At 42.2% G+C, this 25,741-nt stretch overlaps 1 protein-coding gene across 4 annotated transcripts in view; it reads right to left on the reverse strand.

Moving 5' to 3' along the window:
• The window catches only part of PLCL2 (phospholipase C like 2), a 135,194-nt gene that overhangs the window by 78,749 nt on the left and 30,704 nt on the right, over nucleotides 1-25,741 (reverse strand). For 2 of the 4 annotated variants that reach the window (XM_060781978.2, XM_060781980.2), the window contains exon 2: nucleotides 15,579-16,201. In XM_060781978.2, the coding sequence (XP_060637961.2) occupies nucleotides 15,579-15,896 (318 nt within the window). In that variant the 5' untranslated portion in view covers nucleotides 15,897-16,201. Of the gene's footprint in view, nucleotides 1-15,578; nucleotides 16,202-17,562; nucleotides 17,808-17,900; nucleotides 18,113-25,741 lie in introns of those variants that run through there. The other 2 variants (XM_060781977.2, XM_060781979.2) reach the window with 2 other exon arrangements.

Below are 25,741 nucleotides of genomic sequence, written 5' to 3' on the forward strand. Positions count from 1 at the left end.
AGAATAGATTGCACATAACTATCTCTAACTAGTTACTTCCTAATTCTGGTTATTAGAAATAACCTACTCAATTTTCTGCTCATTGAAGAGATAATTACATGTATGTCTGAAGCTTGACATGTGACAGATGACCATACAGAAGAGTGGGAATAACATCTGAACAGGCCCATTTGTCATAACTCAAAATGGCTGGCATAACTGCTATTATTCTAACTCTCAGAATCAATTTGCTAAGAAAACCTTGAAGAAATGAGCTTGTGTTTAATGCTCCCGGGATGAACTGGAGCTGACACTGAAAAACAGATTCCTGAACCAAACTCCTACTAAGTAAGCTCTATCCCCTTGCACAATCAACAAAGCCAACAACACTGTCCTACAAAGAAAAGACCCATGGTGCTGTATCAACGTGCAGGAAGAACAAAATCACTCTAATTCAAAAGATAAGTTAGGCAAACTTCATGCAAAAACTAAAAATAGCACTACAGCAAGGAATTAAATGCAATTAAAGAGGAGGAGAAGGAAGAATAATAGGTTTTCCCTTCACCTAGTTTTTTCCCATACAGATGACTGGAGGCAAGAATTAAATTCGCAAAAAGCCTCAAGTTTATCCATTCATAAATTCTATACAGGAAGCTAAACATTTGTTGTCCAAATCTCAGAATTCTCCTGTTTCACTTTTTCTATATTTAAAACAGCTCTGACATATTAGGGGGAAAAACCTCTGTACATGTGAAGAATGCAAATATGTACTGCAAGTCTGCTACATGACTTTCCAGCAAATAAAGGTTTGTCTGGAATCTGAATGCTGGCACATTTTCAGAAATATGGTACATATCTAAAAGAATAACCTGGGATGTGTTTAAGACCACACATACAAGATGAAAACAAGGTTCTACTTTTCTCCAAGTCTTCGAACTGCTAGGTTGGTAAAAGCTAGGGCTAACAGTGGGAGCTCACCCAGTCCCGCAGATTCAAACCACCAACCTTCTGGTCAGCTAGTTCAACAGCTTCCGGTAGTGCAATGAGTAAAACCTCTGAGCTGCTGAACTTGCTGACCAGAAGGTTGGTGGTTTGAATCCATGGTACAGAGAGAACTCCTGCTGTTAGCTGCAGCTTCTGCCAACCTAGCAGTTCGAAAACATGCAAATGCGAGTAGATCAATAGATCCCACCACAGCAGGAAGGTAAATGGCACGCCATACAGTCATGCTGGCCACATGACCTAGGAGGTGTCTACGAACAACGCTGGCTCTTCGGCTTAGAAATGGAGATGAGAGTCATCCCCCAGAGACAGAGATGGACACCACCCTTAGGGCTGGAAGGGGAAGCCTTTACCTTTATCTGTGTTTTGTTATTTCTAGGCATTGAATGTTTGCCTTTGTGTTTGTGTATGCTGGAATGTGCCCCCAAGGCCCCTCGGGAAGATAGGGCGGAGTACAAATATGGTATTATTATTATTATTATTATTACTACTACTACTACTACTACTATTTGAAACACAGCAAGATGAGTCCGCAGCAGACAAGATCAGTCTGCTGGCCATTGTATTGGATCACATGTCGGACACTTCCCAAGTGTCTAGGACCGTGTGATATATCAGCAAATAATGCATCCAGATCCCAGTAAGGTGGCCTTCTGCAGCTGGCAGATGTTGTTGTTGTTGTTATACAAGGAGCCCCTGGTGGCACAATGGGTTGAAACCTTGTGACAGCAGACTGCTGACTGAAAGGTTGGCGGTTCAAATCTGGGAAGCGGGGTGAACACCCATCTATCAGCTCCAGCTTCCCATGCAGGACATAAGAGAAGCTTCCCACAGGATGATAAAACATCCGCTCGTTCCCTGGGCAACGTCCTTGCAGACAGCTAATTTTCTCATACTAGAAGCGACTTGCAGTTCCTCAAGTTGCTCCTGATACACATAAAAAAATATTATAAATACAGATTTGGTTTTGATCAATATATATGTGAATTAATAAAGCCACATGCTTAAAGTATATAAAGCCATTGACATTGAGAATTGATAGTTTTGATATGTTTTTGACCTCAGCTATTGCATGCCGTTCTGAGATAGTATGCATGGAGTGCATCTCAGTTTGGAAAACTAAAATCACATGATCTCAGAAAGTGCCCTATTAAAGGACAGGCTATAATGTAAAAGCAGTAAAGTGTATTCTAAGGGTAATTTTTTCTAAGTTGATGCAGGTATCAGAAGGAAAAGTGGGGGAGAGGGGATCGAAATTACACAGGCTAAAGGTATCTTGTAAATACAGAACATACATTGTGTTACAAGCTTCCCACAAGCCACTCTTCAGCTATTATGACTATATAACCCTTACAATTGTACTTCAAACCTGGTTTCAAAGGCTTGGCAAGGGAAAAGAGATTGAACTCTGCGTGGACTATGTGCCAAAACAGTCAGAGAGGGTAATTGAGAGAAACTGCTACTTAAGGTGCACACTATTTTTCCTATTTAGAACATGTCCTTTCCAATTACATAGAGCAAACCCATGCTTTTGTTGTTGTTTTTCAAAAGCCAATATTTTATTGAATATTCTAGCCTTTAATGCCAAATAGTGCTGGTACCTTACCAAACTACAAGTCCTGTGATAACACAGCATTGAGCCACAGAAGTTAACGTGCTGTCAAATTGCATTAATTCTACAGTGTAGGTGCACTCTGAGTCAATAATATGTAGGACTAGAAAATTCATATTCAAATTATGTCACTTTCATCACTATTTCAGCAAGGAATAAGGTTGCAGCCGTACTAACTTGCTTAGGGATACAATAGCAATCACTTGTGGCTGAATACGATTACCTTCCAAGAGTAGTCTTGGCAGTGGGTGTGTAGGAATATATCACATTACACTCGAGAAAACATGCTTTTCAAAAGACCTATACAGGCTTCCTCTAGATTTTACTTCCACAAAAAGGATCTTTTTGATGGAAGACACAATTGGATACTAATGCTAAATAGTTCAAGAGGATAGACTCTGGGATTTGCTTCCAAGTAAAAAATAGGTAAGTCAAAGACGATTTCACAGCAGGTAGCAACAACAATAACATTGACAGGACTGCCCTGTAAGAACTCAAAGCTGAGTCAGTAGCAATCAGTTCAGGGAAAATAACTATTTGCTTAAGGCAGTCAGATAATTAGAAATTTGCACTGGCTAACTAGCTACTATAAGAGTACTGTTCTCAACCTTTCTAATGTTGTGACCTCTTAATACAGTTCCTCATGTTGTGGTGACCCCCAAACATAACATTATTTTTTCGTTGCTACTTCATAACTGTAATTTTGCTATTGTTATGAATTGTAATGTAAATATCTGATATGCAGGATATATTTTCATTCACTGAACCAAATTTGGCCAAATATCCGATAAGTCCAAATTTGAATGCTGATTTGGTGTGGGGGGAGAATTGATTTTGTCATTTGGGAGTTGTAGTTGCTGAGATTGATAGTTCACCCATAATCAAAGCACATTCTGAACTCCACCAATGATAGAAGTAAAGCAAACTTGGCACACAGAATTCCCATGACGAACAGAAAATACTGGAAGGATTTGGTGGGCATTGACCTTGAGTTTTGGAGTTGTAGTTCACCTAGATCCAGAGAGAACTGTGGATTCAAACTATTATGGATCTGGACCAAAGTTGGCACAAATACTCAATATACCCAAATGTGAACACTGGTGGATTTGGGGGTAAAATAAGCCTTGACGTTTGGAAGTCAAGGTTGTGGGGATTTATAGTTCAGCTACAATCAAAGAGGATTCTGAACTCCCCCCCCCCCCCCCATGATAGAATTGGGCCAAACTTCCCACACAGAACCCCCATGACTAACAGAAAATACTGTTTTCTGCTGGTCTTTGATGACCCCTCTGACACCCCCCATGACCCCCTCCCCCCGGGATCCTGGCCCCCAGGTTGAGGAACACTACACTACAGTATTAGAGACAGAAGGAAATGCTAGTTTAGCCATAGTAATAGTAGTATCCTGTCTTTCCTTCAAAACTGCAACTCAAAGCTGCTTAAAAATTAAAAAAACAATATAATTAAAACATACTAAAAGTGAATTAAATTACTCATTGTATAAAACAATTAAAGGATAGCAGGCATATCTTTATGAGAGCATATCTGACTCTTCATGAGATAAGATGCAAAATAGTGGCCTACAAGTAACACCAGAAATATTACTCTGCCACTAATATTACAAAGGGCACACCAATAAAACACCCTTTTTACCCATTCTGGTACTATGCAAATGAATTTACCCAACCATGTCTGAAAGTTAAGTTTACAAATATATATATGCATACATACATACATACATACATACAAACAAACACTACAGCTAGCTACTTCTATTTCGTTGGATCCATTACCTACCTACTAATAAGCGGGTATCTTCACACATACACTTGCACAACAGGAAATGTCAACCCTGTCCAGCAAAAAGAAGTGCGTAGCCACAGGTGCCACAGTGAACAAGGGAAAACACAGAGAGAAAAGTAAAAAAGCATGAAGCATTGCAACAGTTAAATATAATTTAAGGAACCCCAAACAGGAAACAGTGTGTAGTTTTCGACCAGCATGACTGATTTCTCAAAAGTTAAGTCCCAAAGAATTCAGTAAGAATTATTGCATTTAGAAAAACTACACGAATTGTTGGTCTCCCTAGCCATGTTATCAATGACCAACCATTTCAGGAAAAGGACTAACAGATCTATTAAAGTATTTCATTTCATAAGACAACATGCCTTTGTTGAGACACTCGCTGCAAATTGTTGCCTTACGCATATCCAACCCAGCACTATCATTCACTGAAACCACTGTCATTTTATTTTTTATAGTACTTCATGGCACATTCAGAGCCTCCTGTACTCAAAGACAGTGGGGTTTTTTTTCCCAAAAGTTGCTCAAGTACTAACAGAAATAAACTTCACTGTGCTAAGTGCACATCATTCTAACTCAATAATTTAATTCAATTATATGTGCACTAAAAACCAATAAATTGTAGTTTGATTCACAAACAAGAGTTATTTATTGTATTTATATACTGCCTTTCTCACCCTGAGGGAAATCAAAGCGGTTCACAACATCATCCATGGCAAAATTCATTGCCTTACATGTATAAAACATAATATATCAAATTAACCACATATAACAATAGATTAAAACCATTAAAAACTATAAATAACAATCACAAACACAACATAAAACATTTAAATCTTGCATCAATCCTGGGGTTATTTGAACTATTTCAATACTCCTGACTTTTAATTGTCCTTCAGTTATTAAACATTATTACTTTTGTCAATTAATATGAAGAGCACTATAAATTGATGTAGGAATTATATTCTTTTTAATTACCTATGAAATGTCGTGGAACAAATTACCTTTTACAACAGCACATCACTTTTAATAAAATACACTGTGTTCGGTTGCTGTGAGTTTTCTGGGCTGTATGGCCATGTTTCAGAAGCATTCTCTCCTGACATTTCGTCACATCTATGTCAGGCATCTCAGAGACTGAAGGGTCTGTTGGAATCTAGGAAAGTGGGGTTTATGCATCTGTGGAATGTCCAGGGTGGGAGAAAGAACTCTTGTATGCTTGAGGCAAGTGTGAATGTTGCAATTGACAACCTTTATTAGAATTTAATGGCCTTGCAGCTTCAAAGCCTAGCTGATTGATGCCTGGGAGAATCCTTTGTTGGGAGGTGTTAGCTGGCCCTGAAAACTTACGGCAGGCCAGTGATTCTGGCTATGAAAAAGCCTTCGACAAAACTACATTTTAGAAGATAAAACTACATTTTATCTTCTACAGCATATATAGATTTAGGACCAGTCTTACTAGGCCCTAAATATAAAAAAAAACAAAAAAACACACACACCAGATCTGGCCTGATCTTCAAATGCAAGCAGGGTCAGTCCTGGTTAGTACTTGAATGGGAGATTACCAACAAACATCGGGTGCCATCGAATATGTTTCAGACAAAGGAAAACAGGCAAAACTACCTCTTGAGTATTCCTTGTCTAAGGAAACCGTATAAAACCCGTGGGATAACCTTACGTCAAGAGGCGACTTAAAAGCATACACACGCTAGTCTTACTGCATTCATTTTGTTCCTAAAATGCGGAGCTATTGCCGACATAAAATGCTTACTTGTGCTATATATGGAGGCTCTTCACTGCTTTCAAAAGTGTGCAATTTGGGAAACATTTCCTGAGTTTTAGGTAGCTGCTGTGTAAACATGGATCTCCAATAACACCAGTTAAGCCTAGAGGAGGGCCAAGTCCAGTCTAAACAGAGGCTCCTTACCAACTCAAAAAATTCTTGTCCTTTGTTAGAGCATTATATTTCTTGCTCAGACTAAACAATTCCTCCTCAAACAAATGGATACAGTTTTGAGTCATTTATCTCCCAATGTTCTTCTAACACAGAGTTACAACAAAGCTATCTTCAAATACTGCGAGAAATGATTGTTCCAGAAATTCTAAGAATTTGAGATAACTGGCAGGGAGAAGTAAATTCTTGCTTATTTTGTTCCCATGTCCTGTTCTCCTCACCTTTGTACATAAATCAGTGTGGAAGGACAATGCTACCTTTGTGCCACAGAATGCTCTGTTCCCCAATCCTTAAGACACACAAAAAAATCACCATGGTGGGTTTGTTGCTGTTGTTGTTTCAAGACAGAGAAACAAAATTGAGCCTGGCTTCTCTTTTCAAAGAGAGATTTTTCTATTCAAGCACTATACACAAAGGTACACAAAAAGGTAAAAAAGTAATCCCAAGATATGTTATCTTATAATAATATGTCTGGTCTGGCAATGGTAATTACTTAATTTCAGTAAGTTCTTACTTTAGTATCTTCTGTAGTCATACTTTAGGAATGATTAGACAAGGTATGGGTAAACCCAGGCCCTTGGGCTCTTTTCTGAGGCCCTTCCCTCTCTCACCATCTTTTCCTTTCTTCCTTCTCTTTCTTTGCTCCTTCCCTCTCTCCCTCTTTATCCTTCTTTCCTTCCCTTTTGTCTTTCCTTCCTTTTTCCTTTCCTCCCTCTTTCTCTCTCCCTCCATTCCCTTCCACCCTTCCACCCTTCCTTCCTTCTCTCTTTCCTTGCTCCTTCCCTTCCTTCCATCCTTCTCTTCTTCCCTTTCTTCCTTCCTTTCATCCCATCCATCCATCTCTTCCTTCTTTTCTTCCTTCCTTCTTTTTTTTCTTTCATCCTTCCCTTCCTTCCGTCCTTCCCTCTTTTCTTCCTTCTTTCAAACTCCCTCTTTTTCCTTCCATCCCACCCTTTAGTCCTTCCTTCCCTCTTTCCTCCCTCCTTCCCACTCTCCTTATTTCTCCTTCCATCCTTCCACCCTTTCATCCTTCCTTTCTTCCTTCCTTCTCTCTTTCCTTCCTTCTTTCATCCCTCCCTTACCTCCCTCTTTCTCCTTCCATTCCACCCTTTAGTCCTTCCTTCCCTCTTTCCTCCCTCCTTTTCCTCTTTCTCCTTCCATCCTTCCTCCCTTTTGTCCTTCCTTCCTTCTCTCTTTCCTTCTATTACCAGGCAGCCAATCCTCTTAGCAGGGAGTGCTAGCATGTGCCCCCCAAGTTAGAAAGTTTGCCTATGCCTGGAGTAGACGGTGTGTACATGTGATATGAGCCAATCAAAACATTAATCCAGGATTGCTAAATCTGTGGCAGGAGGATAAAGAAGAGGAGAGAAGTTGTTCAAGTGATGCATATCAAATGGCAGGATTGGGAGACTATTCAGAAGTAGTAATGATTATCTTACCATCAGGAACATTTTAAAGGTAGTAATTCCATGTGTGCGCCTGCCAAAGTCTTAATATTCTTGGGGAAAGCTTTATTTCAGTTCCACCACAGGACTGCCTGAGGACGCAGGGGAACATGGGATACAGTATTCTTGGTATTTACTCCTAGGTTTCCATTGAGGTTAGATTAGTCTCCTCTCTGCTCTCTTTTCACCATCAGAAAAGAAACACAATATTAAAATAAGCATGGCAGGATAATAAAATGTAGTGACATGAGTGCTGGCCATAGGACCTTCAGATCGTCTGGAGACGATCTGCTCTTGGTCCTGCCGCCACCACAAACACGTTTGGTGGGAATGAGAGACAGGGCCTTCTCGGTGGTGGCCCCTCAACTGTGGAATGCCATCCCTAACGAGTATTAGATCTGCCCCCTCCCTCATGACCTTCCAAAAAAAGCTCAAAACCTGGGATCAAGCATTCACAGAATAGATGGTTTTATTTATTATTTATTTATTTATTTATTTGCTATATTTATATACCGCCATTTCTCAGCCTAGCCGGCGACTCAACGCGGTTTACAACATAACAATCAACAATATACAGTTAAAAGCATAAAAAACATAAAAACACAATTCATACATCAATACCAATCCAGTTCGACTCTTAACTAAAAACGTGATCCAGTTCGTCATCCATATTGCCAGTCCTTTAGTCAGTTACCATTCGTTGCATTGGGTTAACCAAATGCCTGCTTAAACATCCAGGTCTTCAATCTTCTTCGGAATATCATCAATGAAGGGGCTGATCTTACCTCGAAGGGCAGGGCGTTCCATAGCTGCGGGGCCACCACAGAAAAGGCCCTGTCTCTCGTACCCGCCAGCCGCACCTGTGAAGCAGGCGGGATAGAGAGCAGGGCCTCCCCAGAAGATCTTAGGGTCCTGGCGGGCTGTTAACGGACTGTTTTTTAGTTTTTTAGTTAGCAATTGATTGAAGATGGTTTTAATGGACTGTTTGAACTGACGGCTATGGATTGATTTGGAGGATGACATGAAATTGAGTATTGTTTTAATGTATTTATAACTGTTTTTAATGTAGGTTTAATGTATTTTATGTTGTATATTTTTTGGCACCGAATGGTGCCTGCTGGTAGCCATCCTTTTAGGAGGCAAGAAAGATGGGATAGAAATGCTCTTAATAAATAATAAAAAATTAGTAGTATGAGTGCTGGACTACAACTCTGCACCCTTTCAGTCTTGAAACCTACTAGGTGATCCTTGACAGCCTCAAAGAAAGACAATGGCAAACCACTTCTGAACCACTCTTGCCAAGAAAATCTTGTGATAGAATCGCCTTAGGGTCGGCATAGGTTGGGAATAACTTGAAGGCACACAGCAACCTCAATAATTTAAGGATTCATTGGATTAATGGGGTTGCATTCTGAACATTTATTATTATGTGTTTTATTATTTACACATTAAATTTTCGTGTCATTTTTAAGTTACTTAATTGTTTTTAACTTATTATCAGTCTTTTTGCTTTTTCTTGTTTTAGTATTTTTGGAAGCTGCCTTGAATTCCATGCTGGAAAAGGGCAGGATATAAAATACATAAAACCCATATTTGAAGCCTCGCTCAGCCATAATATTCAGTCAGTTACCTTGAATTAATTGCTATCTATCATACTGTTCTATATCACAGAATTGTTGTTGATGAGGTAGCTGAAGGATGAAAGAGACAACAATGCATACTACTGTGAAGGATTTGAAGGTTAAGCTGCATGTTTGTTTTAAGTGATACAAGAGTATACAGCACCATGTTCAATTTGCCTGTTTTCAAAACTGACAATGTTACAAAGAATGATAAAGTAAAAACTTTGTCATAAAACTACCATCGCTGTATGTATCTTAAGCTCAAAAAAAAAGCAACAAATGGATTGAGAAATGCTTGCTACTATTCATCAGTTGCTGCTGCTGTTGTGTGCCTTCATGTTGTTTCCAACTTATGACAACTTTAAGTGGACCTTTCATGACATTTAGCTTTGCCAATCCAGGTCACTCAGTGGATTTCCAAGGCTGAGCAGGGATTTGAACCCTAGCCTCCAGAGTCACAAGCCAATGCTGAAACCACTAGACAACACTGGTTCAAATGCTGTTCAGTACATAAGGATCTTTAGAAATACCATTCACATTCTCTAAGGAGTACTTGCTATATCCATCAAAATATTCTGTGCATGCCCAAGGAGAGTGAATGAGAGACAGTAGGCTGCTGACAGGACAGGAAAAAAACATTACTTTCTAATCGGATCACTATATCTCTAGCCAGACAAAACCATCATGTTTTACAAAAACAATAATGCAAATGGAGAACCTGCATACAGCTAAATAATCTTACAGAGGGATAGAAACTGAAAGAAGTTCCACACGAAAAAAGCAGTGTATTAATACAGTAACACGCAACTCCAGAAGAGAAATACAATGGATAGGACGGAAGAAGGCAACAACCCATTGGAAACTGCTGCATGACCTTCAGTGAAAAGGTTAAAGCAGTGTTTCTCAAACTCTAGTCCTCCAGATGTTTTGGACTTCAGCTCCCACAATTCCTAACAACTGGTAAACTGGTGGAGATTTCTGTGAACTGAAGTCCAAAACACCTGGAGGAGCAGAGTTTGAGAAACACTGAGTTAAAGCAGTGGCTCTCAACCTGTGGACCCTCCGATGTTTTGGCCTTCAACTCCCAGAAATCCTAACAGCTGGTAAACTGGCTGGGATTTCTGGGAGTTGTAAGCAAAAACACCTGGGAACCTGCAGGTTGAGAACCACTGGGGTTTTGTTTTGTTTTTTTCATGTCAGGAGTGACTTGAGAAACTGTTAGTCACTTCTGGTGTGAGAGAATTGACCATTTGCAAAGACATTGCCCAGGGGACAGTTGGATGTTTTGACTTTTTACCATCCTTGTGGTAGGCTTTTCTCATGTCCCCACATGGGAAGCAGGAGCTGACAGAGGAAGCTCATCCACACTCTCCCCAGATTCGAACTTCTGACCTGTCGATCTTCAGTCCTGCCAGCACAAGGGTTTAACCCATTGCACCACTGGGTTAAAGGTTTACATAACTGCAGCAAAAAGCAGCATCCCAAACCCACATGAGAACACAAACATCCAGCACTGCATCACATTCAGTTTCACTCCTGCAGCAATAATGAGGATCCTAAGGGTGACACATGGGGCAGGGAGAACATAAACATAGAAGTGGTCTACTAGAGGGAAGCAACCTTTAGACTAGTCCGTTGAGACAGTGGTAGTGTTCAGATTTTAAAACAGCCAAGTCTAGATGATACAAGGGTTATAAGACCTTTCTGAACCAATATACCACTGAGCCATAGTCTACTACCAAAACAGCAGCTTACAGAGAGAGTCACAGTGTTGGATAACATAAGAGACCACGTATTAGGACAGCAAAAAATATTCACAGAAATTCAGTAAAACCCAATGGAGCAAGAGCCACTTTTACTGCCATTACAGAGGTCATGGCTTATGTAACTAAAAGTTACATGTTTGCAATTAACAACTCAAGAAATTCCATATATCATTGGAGGATAGATTTATCATGCATTCTATTTTAAATAGTAATACTGGTATGATTGTGTGGAGTGTTGCAGCAATTTATAAAAGAATATAAAGTTTCATGGTGGGGGGTCATGATTTGAGTATTTCTGGATCCTACCCCTTTGACATATCTGAATAAATATGCTTAATAAGGCTTTAATATCACCCTGAATTCCATCTAAGGAAATGGACTCATATCTACAAAAGCTCAGGTTAAATTAAAAATCAGTTAAAGGTACTTCTAGATCCCTTCCCCACACCTTCCTTTTTCCCTTTCCAAAAGATTGACATGGCTACTTCTTTTTAAAACCACAGAAATTTCAGTATCAGTAACTTGTAAAACAATTCACCAGGCCCATGCATTTTGAAAATAGCACATGGGGCCTCATCACACTAAAGAATGAATCCACTTAAAATCCAGCTTCTGCCTCCTGCAGAATTCTGGGGGGTGTAGTTTAGGGAGGAGCCTTTAACAGCCTCACTAAATTACAAACCCCAGAATTCTGCAGGAGGCAGAAACCGGATTTTAAATGGATTCATTCTCTAGTGTGATGAAGTAGATGATATTTAATCTGTATACTTGATTGTTATGTATTTTCAAGTCATTTCAGATTTTATGGCAACCCAAATACAACCCTATCACAGGGTTTTCAGGAGCTGAAAGCGTATATGGGCTTATTTTAGTACGTGGAAGGTGGACAGGCAGTTACAAAAGAAATACACTTTTTTGCCCTTGGACCTTCTGGGGTCACACGGAGTGTACAGCTATAAACCCTGGGAAATTGCTACAAGTCAACTTCTGGTTTTGAAAAATAGGTATTCTCTAACATTAGGCCATGCCAGGAGATGTAAACCAGTGGTTCTCAAACTCTGCTCCTCCGGGTGTTTTGGACTGGAACTCCTGGAAATCCCAGCCAATTTACCAGCTGTTAGGAATTGTGGGATTTGGAGTCCAAAACATCTGAAGGAACAGAGTTTGGAAATACTGATGTAAACTATTACAAAACTCAGTAGGCATTCCTGCTGGCTTTCAGGAGAAGCAACTTGCACTTTTGATTAGCCATAAAAGGGACAATCTGTAAAGTAAAAAAAAAAAAAAATCAAGGCCCAAAGAAAGAACAAAGGCTGTACTCTGCCCACCCCTACAATAATACATTTACTTATGGGGCCTGCATGTGTGTAAAAGGTTATGTAAACTTGAATGGGAATATCCATAATAACCAGCATGTTTACAGTTGTGCACCAACAGGTTTTTTCCCTTGCGTCATAAACATAGCAAGGTGCGCTTGGGGGTGTCCAATTAATTCCAAAGACCAAATCCATACAAAATTCCTATACCTATAATTCTAAATGAGCACACATGAGGAAGCCCCAATGAACATTATTAGAATTGTATTGTCAAAGGTTTTCATGGCTGGAATCACTGGGTTGTTCTAAGCTTTTCAGGCTGGATGGCCATGTTTCACAAGTATTCTCACCTGGCGTTTCGCCTGCATCTATGGCAGGCATCACACTTGCCTCAAACAGACAAGAGTTCTTTCTCCCACCCTGGACATTCCACAGATATATAAACCCACTTGCCTAGTTTCCAATAGACTTCACAACTTCTGAGAACGCCTGCCATAGATGCAGGCGAAACGTCAGGAGAGAATGCTTCCGGAACATGGCCATACAGCCCAAAAAACTTACAACAACCCATTATTAGAATTTACTCCTGAGAAAAAGGACATCGGCTCTCACTATAAATGTAATTAACGCTCTACCCCAAAATAAATATGAACTGACGCAGCTAAAATAGTATCAAAGTGAGCTTAGAACTAGTGGCAGTAACAAAGCTAAATAGATTACAAGAAAACAAACTTGGATGACATACAAAACAGTTAGGACCTACATCTACAGTTTTACAGTTTTACACTCAACAGTTAAGACAGATTAACTGCACAAGAAATCACAGTATGTGTGGAAGGCAAAGTCCATTTCCATATGACTTCATTCTGGATCCTTACCCTAACATAAAACATGTCATACCCCGAGACAGCCCCCTTTTGAGGCACAAAATGCTACATAAACAAATGAAATAATGAAAGATAATTTACAGAATTCCAATACACTAGCAAGTATTCTTCAAGGACTACTAGAGAGCGAAATGAAATCGTCAGAAATTAACTCTGGACCCAGGTCAAAAGCTGCTTGGCAGGAATATTCAATTATATCTATCCTAGAAGCAACACATTTTACTTCTGTATTGCAGTTTTTTTTCTAGCCAGGCAGGCACACTGCTATGAGATGTGAGGAACCTGCATCACCTCTCCCCGACAGGAAGGGTGGGTACATGTTCGTCAAGTGCATGCTATCACTGCCTGTCCTTGCTCTCCCCTTGATGCTCAAAACAAGATCCTGCAGTTAGTTGCAGAACTTAAGATCTGCTGCTAATGGACTATTCATTGTAGAACAATTTCACTCTTGAAAAGCTACTGAAAATGGCTCTTTTCATGCTAGCTAGCATGTCACGTCATCTATGGCATTACTGAATGCATCCCTATACAGTACACTGTTTTTATGTAACTTTTGGTGCAGCTCATCTCTGCTTAAAACTACCAGGCAATCGAGCTGTTATGAACTCTATCCAGTAATTATTTCCTCTATCTTTTCTTGAAACAAATAAACTGTCCTTTCAGCATTGAACAAAGCATGAGTCCTACGTTCTTATGTGATTAACCTAGCAGCACTGTCTCATCTCCCCTGCCTGTTTAATGTGGATCACAAACATCAATACTAAGGCAATAATTCTACAAGGCTGGGGCTGCAGGCAGAGCTGTCAGGAGGTGCCCCTCAATTGATGTCCTGTCACCTTCCCCTCATTCATGTCATTCATCCTTGCTTTCTGTCTCCTCTGCTGTACATCTGTCAACAGGGTACAAAATTGCTCTGCACAGGTGCATTCGCCATCCCATAAAAATCAGCAATAACCTACTTAACCTCAAAGCACTGCATAGTGGGCTGATTCTATATTTTCCAGGGGAACGGGGGTGGGGATGGAGGCAGTCATGTCTTTGTTGCCATTTCAGAAGCACATCTCTCTCTCGTCCCAACATTCCCAACTCTATCAGCAAAGAGCCTTCCTTTTTTTCACACACAAAACATCTTTGCACTCTTATATCCAAGTCTCAGTTCTTGGATTCCTGACCAACACATATTTTGGTACCTTAAACATTAGCCCTATTTCTGAGTATATTTGACCTGCTGATTCTGAAAACTGCACCAGCGTTCCCCCATCAGCTCTAGTGTTTGGGATACATAACACATGGCATATCCAGTCCTCATCTGCTTGCCCATTGAAAACCATTACCTAAGAAACTAGAGCAGATGTGGTCTACAAAAAGTAAAGGTGTCTCCTGACATTAAGACTAGTCGTGTCCGACTCTGGGAGGTGGCACTCATCTCCATTTCTAAGCCAAAGAGCTGGCATTGTCCGTAGACACCTCCAAGGTCATGTGGCCAGCATGACTGCATGGAGTGCCATTACATTCTCACAGAAGCGGTACCTGCTGATCTACTCACATTTGCATATTTTGAAGGGCTAGGTTGGCAGAAGCTGGGGCTAATAGTCGGAGCTCACCCCACTCCCTGGATTCAAACCACCAACCTTTTGGTCAGCAAGTTCAGCAGCTCAGCGGTTTAATCCACTGTGCCACCAGGGGAGCTGATGCAGTCTATCCAATGCAATTTTCTGAATCAGTGCCCCAAATAACCCCAGGAACAAGACACCAACAAATGGGCTGTTGTGGGTTTTCTGGACTGTATGACCATGTTTCAGAAGCATTTTCCCTGGACGTTTCACCTGCATCTATGGTAGGTTGTGAGGTCCTCACAACCTCTGCAGATGCCTGCCATAGATGCAGGTGGAACATCAGGAGAGATTGCTTCTGGAATATGGCCATACAGCCCAGAAAACTCACAACAACCCGGTGATTCCAGCCATAAAAGCCTTCAGCAATATACCAACAACTATTTTTCTTGGGCTGTGTTGCAAGTCTTCTTTGCCCTGCTTTTCTTTATTGTAAAACTACACAAACACCCACAGGTCCATAGAAACAACCTATATATCTATTCACTGAAATCACCTCAACTTGAGGTTGGTGTTTCCAAATTACTCATAGCAGCACACCTTCCAAAAGAGTATCTCAGGTCACACTTATCCTCCTACCTTGATGATGCTGGTTTTTCTGGGGATACCAGATTTGCCATCTGGGTGCAGGGTGGAATATCCTCTCTCTGTGCTGGGGCTGCCAGGATGGACCGCTTCGGTGTCGTCTCGGGTTCCCAAAAGAGTACAGTCCCCATTGGAGACCCCATTGCCAGTGGGATCCAAGTGGGTCCTCGGAGCCCCACCACCACCTCCACCACCACCTCCACCTTCTCCATCCCCTGCTTTAAAAGCCACTTTCCCATGTGCTGGGCTTGGAGGGGAAGCTATCCCCCCACTGTTGGGGATGCTGGCCCCTCTGCTGCCAAACTCCGCCATCAGCCTCGAGGGTTGTGAAGAAGCAACAATGTTGTCCTCTCTCTTCTGCTGCTGCTCCTCCTCCTTCCCTCGCTTGCTGGGCGATGATGCTTCAGTGGCGACAGCAGCAGCAGCCCCGGCTTCCTCTTCTTCTGCTTTTTCTTCCCCCTCCACAGAAAAATATATATGTCTACATACACAAAGGAGCCGAAGCAGCCGGTTGTCAAACTGTCTTTGCAGTGGCCCTTTCGTCCAAGCTCAAAGGCTGCAGGAAGGATCTTGGATGCCCTGGTTCTGCCAGCGGTAGCTCTTCAGCTCTTCAGCACCTGAGCGGAATGAAAAAGAGGGGAAAGGAGGAGAGAGAGAAGGAAACGTGACAATTGGCTTGCACTGGAATGAGGCTCAGGTTGGACTAAGGAAAAGAGCATGATATACCCCACATGAGGAGGATGTGTAAGGGAGACTACAGGCACCCAGATCCACATGGGAGGAAGGCAAAGCACAACAAAGACATGCCCTCTGCAGGTTCAAGGGGGAGTGAGGAGAGGGGAAATCCCAACAGGGGGCTTCCTGGACTATTTAGAAAGTAGGCTTTTATGTATTTGGGTGCTTCTCACTCCTCCACAAATTACCATCTTACTCTCTTTGCTGTCCCTCTGATGCCATTGCAGAGGAAGCCCAGCAATCTTCCCCTAAAAAGACCACCCGTGCCACAACCAAAGCCCTCCCAACAGATGGCCATCCAGTCTCTGCTGTCAAACTTCCAGGGAAGGAGACTCACTCCTTGGCTCCACAAGGCTAAAAAGCACACATATACAGATTCTCTCCTGCCTTGAGACAAACACAACACACCTTGACTTGTTCTGAGTTTTCCGGGCTGTATGGCCATGTTCCAGAAGCACTCTCTTCTGATGTTTCGCCTGCATCTATGGCAGGCACCCTCAGAGCACCTCACAACCTCTGGCTGTATGGCCATGTTCCAGAAGCATTCTCTCCTGACATTTCACCTGCATCTATTGCAGGCACCCTCAGAGGACCTCACAACCGCTGGCTGTATGGCCATGTTGCAGAAGCATTCTCTCCTGATGTTCCACCTGCATCTATGGCACCCTCAGAGTGCCTGACAACCTCTGGCTGTATGGTCATGTTTCAGAAGCATTATCTCCTGATATTTCGCCTGCATCTATGGCAGGCACCCTAAGAGGACCTCACAATCTCTGGGTGTATGGCCATGTTCCAGAAGCATTCTCTCCTGACGTTTCACCTGCATCTATGGCAGGTACCCTCAGAGGGCCTCACAACCTCTGGCTGTATGGCCATGTTGCAGAAGCATTCTCTCCTGACGTCTCACCTGCATCTATAGCAGGAACCCTCAGAGGACCTCACAACCACTGGCTGTATGGCCATGTTCAAGAAGCATTCTCTTCTGACATTTCACCAGAATGTATGGCAGGCATCCTCAGAGCACCTCAGAATATCTGGCTGTATGGCCATGTTGCAGAAGCATTCTCTCCTGACCTTTCGCCTGATTCTATGGCAGGCACCCTCAGAGGTTGTGAGGTTCTCTGAAGATGCCTGTCATAGATGCAGGCGAAACGTCAGGAGGATATGCTCCTGGAACATAGCCATACAGCCCTGAAAACTCACAGCAAGCCAGTGATTCCGGTCACGACAATACCCAACACACCTTTCCCGACAGCAACAACAAATGGACCGAGCATGCCTTCCTCCTCCTTTTCCTTTCTTCCTCTTGCAGCATCAGGGCGCCTCAGTGTCAAGATTGGCAAACGCCACTACTACTCTTTCCTCTCTCCTCCTCGCCAGGCGCGGGAGCGCGCTTCCTTTCTCTCTCTGAGAGCGCGCTCCCGACCCGCCTCTTTCTTTCTCTCGGCTTCCCAGCCTCAACTTCTCACCCTCAGCGCCCCGCAATAATAATAATAATAATAATAATAATGTTGCTGCTGCTGCTTCCTTTCGCTTCCTTTTCCCAGCCCAAGCCTTCCCCGCTTTGCCCAAAATACACACCTCCCCGAAAAAGGTGAAGAGAAGGGAGGCAGCCGGCTGCAGAGGCGGAGAAGCAAGAGGAGGCGGAGGTCGCGCAGTTCCCCGCCCTGGGAGAGGAGCCGGGGACGCGCACAGCCCCCCGGCCTCGCTTCCTCGCCTCCCTCCTCCGTCTTGAGCCGAAGCCAGGCGAAGGGAGTCCGAAGAGAGAGAGAGAGAGAGAGAAAGGGGCGCCCCGGCCCCACCCCGCCCTTGCCGCCGCTCAGCCGGACAAGCGCCGCACAGATTGGGCAGCCGCCCAGCACCGCCTCCGGCAGAGGCAGCGCACTACAAGGGAGGGAAGGAGGGAGGGAAGGAAGATAGACAGAAAGAGCCCACCGCCAAGGGAAGGATGCTCCAGGCGCCTGGCTTTCACTGGACCCCCCTCCTTTCCCAAAAAAGTTGAATTCCCTCACGCTGGGAAGAGCAGGAGGACCCTCGCCTGCCTACACAGAACTTTTTCAACCCCTTAGGCCTCTTTCTTCTGCCCTTTTCCCGTGTCTCTTTCTGGTTCGAGATTATAGCACCCTTTGGCAGGGGAGGAGAGGGACCTTGGGAAACTATAACTCTCACGATTGCACAGCATCCATGGCAGAGAAGGCTAAGGACCTTGAAAAGCTATAACTCCCACGATTCCTTAGCATCCATGGCAGAGAAGGCGATGGACTATGTGAAACTATAACTCCCATGATTCCATAGCACTGACAGCAGAGATCTTGGGAAACTATAACTCCCATGATTCCATAGCATTGAATAGCAGAGAAGACAAAGGACCTTTGGAAACTATAACCCTCACAATTACATAACATCGATGGCAGAGAAGCGAAGGATCTTGTGAAACTGTAACTCTCATGATTCCATAGCATTGAATAGCATAGAGGGCTAAGGACCTTGGGAAACTAACTCTCACGATTACATAGCATCGATGGCAGTGAAGGCAAAGGACCTTGTGAAACTATAACTCCCATGATTCCATAGCATTGATAGCAGAGAAGGCAAAGGACCTTGGGAAACTATAACTCTCACAATTACATAGCATCGATGGCAGAGAAGGCTAAGGACCTTGTGACACTATAATTCCCATGATTCCATAGCAGTGATAGCAGAGAAGACGAGGGGCCTTGTGAAACTATAACTTCCATTATTTCTTAGCAATGATAGCAGAGAAAGCTAAGGACCTTGTGAAACTATAACTCCCATTATTCCATAGTATTGGTGGCAGAGAAGGCTTGTGAAACTATAACTCCCACGATTCCTTGGCATTGATTGCAGATAAGGCTAATAGTTCTTGTGGAACTATAACTCCCATAATTCCATAGCACTGATGGCAAAGAAGGCAATGAGCCTTGTGGAATTATAACTCCCATCATTGATGACAGAGAAGGTGAAGGACCTTGTGAAACTATAACTTCCATTCTACTATAGTATCAGTAGCAGAGGAGACTAACGACCTTGTGAAACTATAACTCCCATTATTCCATCACATCGGTAGCAGAGAAGGTGAAGGACCTTGTGAAACTATAACTCCCATGATTCCGTAGCACTGATGGCAGAGAAGGGAAAGGAACTTGTGAAATTATAACTTCCCATCATCGATGACAGAGAAGGAACCTTGTGAAACTATAACTCCCATGATTCCATAGCACTGAGCCACCAAACTGCATTCATTCTCAGTTGGGAAAAGTAGGAGAGCCCTTTCCTACTCTTTGTCTTTGTATAAAGAACCTTTTAAAGCATCTCTTCTCCTGCTCCCCTCATCTCTCTTTTTTGTGGTTGACCTAATTAAACCCATTGGCCTCTGTCCCAATGGCTAGTCCTGACTACAATAGGCTCACTGAGTCAGTCTGTTATGTGCCTTCGAGTCATTTTCAAATATTTTAAACCCAGCTTGTCCTGCCATACAAGAAGGTTTTCAATCCCCAGTCCTCTTCTGCTATCCTTTTCTGATGACTCTTCTTTCTGGTTGACTCTTGGGAATTAATTTAGCATAACATCATTTAACTGCCAGGGCTCAATATTATGAGATGCTGAAAATAGTAGTTTAGTGGGGCATCAAAAGTGAGGCATCGGAGACCATCTAAAGTCCATCTGAAACTACATCTCCCAGGATTCCACAGCTATTGCAGTTAAACTGCCTTCATTCTCAATTGGGAAAAGTAGGACTGTATCCTATCATTTGTCCTTGTATACAGAACCTTTCCAACATCTTGTCCTCTTCTTATGTTTCTTTATTTCGGGTTGACCTTGGTGCAAATCAAATTCATTGGCCTCTGTCCTAACAGAGTCAGTTTGTTACTGTTGTGTGCCTTCGAGCCTTTTTCAAACCTTTTAAATATAATTTGTCTTCTATCTAGAACTTTTTCAACAACTTGTCCTCTTCTGCTATTCTTTTCTTATGATTCTTCTTCCTGGTTGACCTTGAGTGCATCTACACCAGAATTTCTCAACCTAAGGGTCAGAGGGGTTGCCAAAGACCATCAGAAAACACAGTATTTTCTGTTGGTCATGGGGGTTTTGTGTGGGAAGTTTGGCCCAATTCTATCGTTGGTGGGGTTCAGAATGCTTTTTGTTTATAGGTGAATTATAAATCCCAGCAACTACAACGCCCAAGTGTCAAGGTTTATTATTTCCAAATTCCACCAGTGTTCACATTAGGTCATATTGAGTATTCATGCCAAATTTGGTCTAGATCCATCATTGTTTGAGTCTACAGTGCTCTCTGGATGTAGGTGAACTACAACTCTAAAACTCAAGGTCAATGCCCACCAAACCCTTCCAGTATTTGCTGTTGGTCATGGGAGTTCTGTGTGCCAGGATTGGTTCAATTCCTTTGTTGGTGGAGTTTGGAATGCTCTTTGATTGTAGGTCAGTGCTTCTCAACTTGGGGGTCGGGACCCCTGGGGGGGTCGCGAGGGGTCACCAAAGACCATCAGAAAACAGTATTTTCTGTTGGTCATGGGAGGAAGGAAGAGCAGGCGTGCTTGGCGCATGGCAGCATGGTGTGCATGTGCGGGTGAGGGAGAGCATACAAGGCTGGAGGGAGGCTCATGCCAGTGAGTCCCTTCAAGACATGGGGGTTCTGAGTGGGAAGTTTGGTCCAATTCTATCCTTGGTGCTCTTTGATTGTAGGGGAACTATAAATCCCAGTAACTGCAACTCCCAAGTGTCAAGTTGTATTTTTCCAAACTCCACCAGTGTTCACATTTGGGCATATTGAATACTCATGTCAAGTTTGATCCAGATCCATCATTGTTTGAATCCACAGTGCTCTCTGGATGTAGGTAAACTACAACTCCAAAACTCAAGGTCAGTGCCCAACAAATCCTTTCAGTATTTTTTGTTGGCCACGGCAATTCTTTGTGCCAAGTTTGGTTCCATTCCATCGTTGGTAGAGTTCAGAATGCTCTTTGATTGTAGGTGAACTATAAATCCCAGCAATTACAACTCCCAAATGACAAAATCAACCCCCCCCCAAAAAAAAACCCCCCACCAGTATTCAAATGTTGGCGTACCAGGTATTTGTGCTAAATTTGGTCCAGTGAATGAAAATACATCCTGTATATCAGATATTTACATCACGATTCATAATAGTAGCAAAATTACAGTTACGAAGTAGCAACAAAAATAATTTTATGGTTGGGGGTCACTACCACATGGGGAACTATATTAGGATGTCGCATCATTTGGAAGGTTGAGAAACACTGTTGTAGGTGAACTATAAATCCCAGCAACTACAACTCCCAGATGACAAAAAATACACACACACCCAACACCACCAGTATTCAAATTTGGGCATATTGAGTATTTATGCGAAATTTGGTCCTGCAAATGAAAATACATCCTGCTTATCAGATATTTACATTATGATTCATAACAGGAGCAAAATTACAGTTATGAAGTAGCAACTAAAATAATTTTATGGCTGGGGGTCACACAGCCCTGCTGACCCTATTGAAATCAATAGTACAAGTCACAATTAACTTCAGTTCAGTTCATGTCACTATGTTGTTATGTGCCTTCAAGTCAATTCCAATTTATGGTGACCTTTTCATTGGGTTTTGTGCCCAACACATCCTCAGAGGCAGTTTACTTTGGTTTCCTCTAAGGATAAGAAGCTGTTGCGTTCCCAGAAGGTTCCCATAGCTGAATGGGGATGTGAAATCTAGTCTATCAGAGTCCTCGGGTGCACCTACAATGTGGATTTAACACAGTTTGATAGCACTTTTAAGTGCCATGACTCAATACTACAAAATCCTGAGGTGTATAGTTTGCAGTGGCACCAGCACTCTTTTCCAGAGAAGGCTAAAAAAAACTTGTAAAACTACTACTCTCCTGATGCCTTATCACTGAGCAATGGCAATTAAAGTGGTGTCAAACTGCATTCATTCCATAGTGTAGATACACCCTTATTTAATTCTAAACATAAACTAAGTATGAATCCAGTCTCATTAAAAAGAGCAACCTGGACTTCTTATTTTGGCACACTAAGGGTGAAGAATTGCATCAACTATTCTTCTGGGTGCCTTCACAAATAGCTGTTTGTTTTGTTTTTCATTTTCCACCTCTGTGATCAGAATGTAAAATCTAATCTGGCTAGAATGTATGTTTTTTTAAACAACCCTGGCTCTCTCTTGCATTAATAATGCTCAGGAGTGATAACTTCCAGACTGAAAAGCATTCTCTGCTTCACTTGTGAAAATGCCCCAGGGCTCCCAATGGTGAACCCATCATCAGACCATCTGGATTGGGTTAGAGTCACATTCCTGGACAATCAATCCTTTTCCTGTCCATTAATAGCCTGCAAAGTTCAGATCAGATTGAAATAGATGTGCATACATGGTGTACACTCAAGGACATGCAGATGACACTTCCAAAAAGGCAGAAAGTGCCGACACACAAAGAAGCAAACGTTTTTTGAAATTTGCACTTGCTAACAAATCAACCAGATGACTACAGAGCCTTTTCTAAAAGTACTATCAATCAGCCACTTAACCACAAAATATTTCTGAAATTGTATTTTGGGATAATCGCATATTCATATAAATTTATTTATTTATCATATCAGAAGCGATCCAAGAGTACAGTTATAATGTATTTAAAAAACACAAAGTTTTTGAAAACTTGGCATTATACTAAATGTCCTTTAGTAGCTGGTCATTTGAGGTGCCTCTGGTGTTGCTGTAAGAAGGTCCTCCATTGTGCATGTGGCAGAGCTCAGACCGCATTGTAAAAGGTGATCTGTGGTTGCTCTTCTCCACACTCGCATGTTGTGGACTCCACATTGTGGCCCCATTTCTTAAGGTTGGCTCTGCATGTCGTGGTGCCAGAGCTCAGTCTGTTTAGCACCTTCCAAGTCACCCGGTCTTCTGTGTGCCCAGGGGGGAGTCTCTCATTTGGTATCAGCCATGTCTTGAGGTTCCAGGTTTTAGCCTGCCACTTTTGGACTCTCACTTGCTGAGGTGTTCCTGCAAATATTTTTGTAGATCTTAGAAAACTATTTCTTGATTTAAGGCATTGGTGTGCTGGCTGATATCTGAACAGGGGGTGAGCCAGAGATGTCACTGCCCTTGTCCTTTCATTATTGGCTGCTACTACAACTAGAAGCAACTTGCAACAATTATATGAATGATAATACTTTACATTATTCTACAGTGCTGTAGAAAATGTGGAACTGACTCTTACAAAATGAGCTGCACTATATACAAGATTTAATCTTTCCCCTGTGGAATAACATCTGCCCTTCCTCCTTGTATTCATAAAATACCTAGAACATCATCAAAATAATTAAACCGTGGGTAGAACACCCCCACAACACCACTCCTTTACAACCCTGATTATCTACACTAAAAAGTATATAAACCTGTATTGGATGAATAGTTAATTTGTGTTAAATGAATGAGGGTGAATGCAATAAATTAAATAGAGAAGACAAAGATTAGATGCTTTGATAAAGAACAGAATAATCTGCAGTGGTTCTGAGAACACTCTGTATACAAAGCAGATGTTGTGAAACTACATAAAACAAGAGAGAAATTTAGCTTCGTAGTAGGGAATAGAAACACATTCCTAGACTACAAAGAAATAAGATTTGTGTGTTTACTAGGGAATACATTCCACAAAACTATACTTATGCATGGCTTTACATTTGAGTAGGCCACAACAACATAGAAATGAGAAAAAAGATGGTAGAGTGTTTTTTTTTTCATGTCACTAGCGACTAGAGAAACTGCAAGTCACTTCTGATGTGAGAGAATTGGCCATCTGCAAGGACATTGTCCAGGGGATGCCCGGATGTTTTGACGTTTTACCATCCTTGTGGGAGGCTTCTCTCATGTCCCCGTATGGGGAGCTGGAGGTGACAGAGGGAGCTCATCTGCACTCTCTCTGGGTTGTACCACCGGGGGGGCATACAAGGATAAACAGATAGGAGGAAAGTGGGGGGGGGGGGCTACTATCTTGAAAGTGACATAGAAATCCACAGGAGGTCAGTATATAGAAGCTTGAAGAGGAAGATAGTGAAGGGGAGAAAATGCAAAACAGAGTTAGGAAATCAGCAAAGTCCTCCCAAAAGCAATTTTTTAAAAGAAGATACCTTCGTGAGAAAAGAAATAATAAAAGCAACAAAAGCAACAATAAAAGATAACAACAATGAAAAGCAGTAACTACAGTGCTTTTTGATTATACACAATATCTAGTAAGCAAAATAAGCAAACCTTTTCAAGAAGATTAATGAGATGGAGGACAAAATTCCAGCATCTTTCTTAGTGTAAAGGGGAAAATGGAAACAACATGGTCGTATAATCAAACAAGACTTTTGTTTGGCTGTTCCCTTTGGCTATTTTGAGGTGACCATTTTTAGGCAATACCAAAATCAAATGATTGCATTCCTGATTTAAACCCAGAGGTGGTGGTGGTGGTGGTGGTGGTGGTGGTGATGATGATGATGATGTTTATTTATATCCCAGTTTTTCTCTCCACAAAGAAGACTCACAGTGGCTTATGCAGAGTATCCCTTTTCTGGAAATTCAAAATCTGAAATGGTCCAAAATCCAAAATGCCTGGGTGACTGTGGGTGCATCTACATTGCAGAAATAATGTGGTTTGACACAGCTTTAACTGCCGTCGCTGAATGCTATGGAATCTTGGGGGTTGTAGCTTGGTGTGGCTCCAGCATCCTTTGTCAGAGAAGGCTAAAGAACTTGTAAAGCTACAATTCCATGTCATTGAACCATGGCCGTCTAAGTAGTGTCAAACTCACAGTGTAGATGCACTCAAGGACAGTTATATCTTTGCTTTTCAATAGGGCTCCATGTAAACCAGGCATGTAGCCGGGGGGGGGGGGGGGCTCGGGGGGCTTCAGCCCCCCCCCCCCTGAAATTCTCATGGTGGTTCGCGAAAAGGCCTTACTGGTGCATTATTTAAACTGTTATGTTTATTCATATCATGATCTGATCACCATACTCAATATATCCCATATGCATGGGGGTATTGGGGTAATGATACAAAAGGTTTGCTAGGCTAGACCCTCTTTCACTCAGACTCAGCCCCTCCAAAACTCAGCCCTCCCAACCCCCCCCCCCTGAAAAAAAATCAGCCCCCCCCCCCCCCCCCGAAACGAAATCCTGGCTACGGGCCTGATGTAAACCCTTTGTTTCATGCAGAAATCATTACAAATCTTGTCTATAAAATTTCCTTTAGGCAATGTGTTTAAAGTTTATATGAAGCACAAATGAACTTCATGTTTGGTCTTGGGTTCCATCTTTAAGGCATATGATTAGGCAGATGCAAATATTTTAAAATCTAAAAAAGTCCAATATCCAAACACT

This window comes from Anolis sagrei, chromosome 6 (genome assembly GCF_037176765.1).
Source record: "Anolis sagrei isolate rAnoSag1 chromosome 6, rAnoSag1.mat, whole genome shotgun sequence".
Taxonomy (NCBI): domain Eukaryota; kingdom Metazoa; phylum Chordata; class Lepidosauria; order Squamata; family Dactyloidae; genus Anolis; species Anolis sagrei.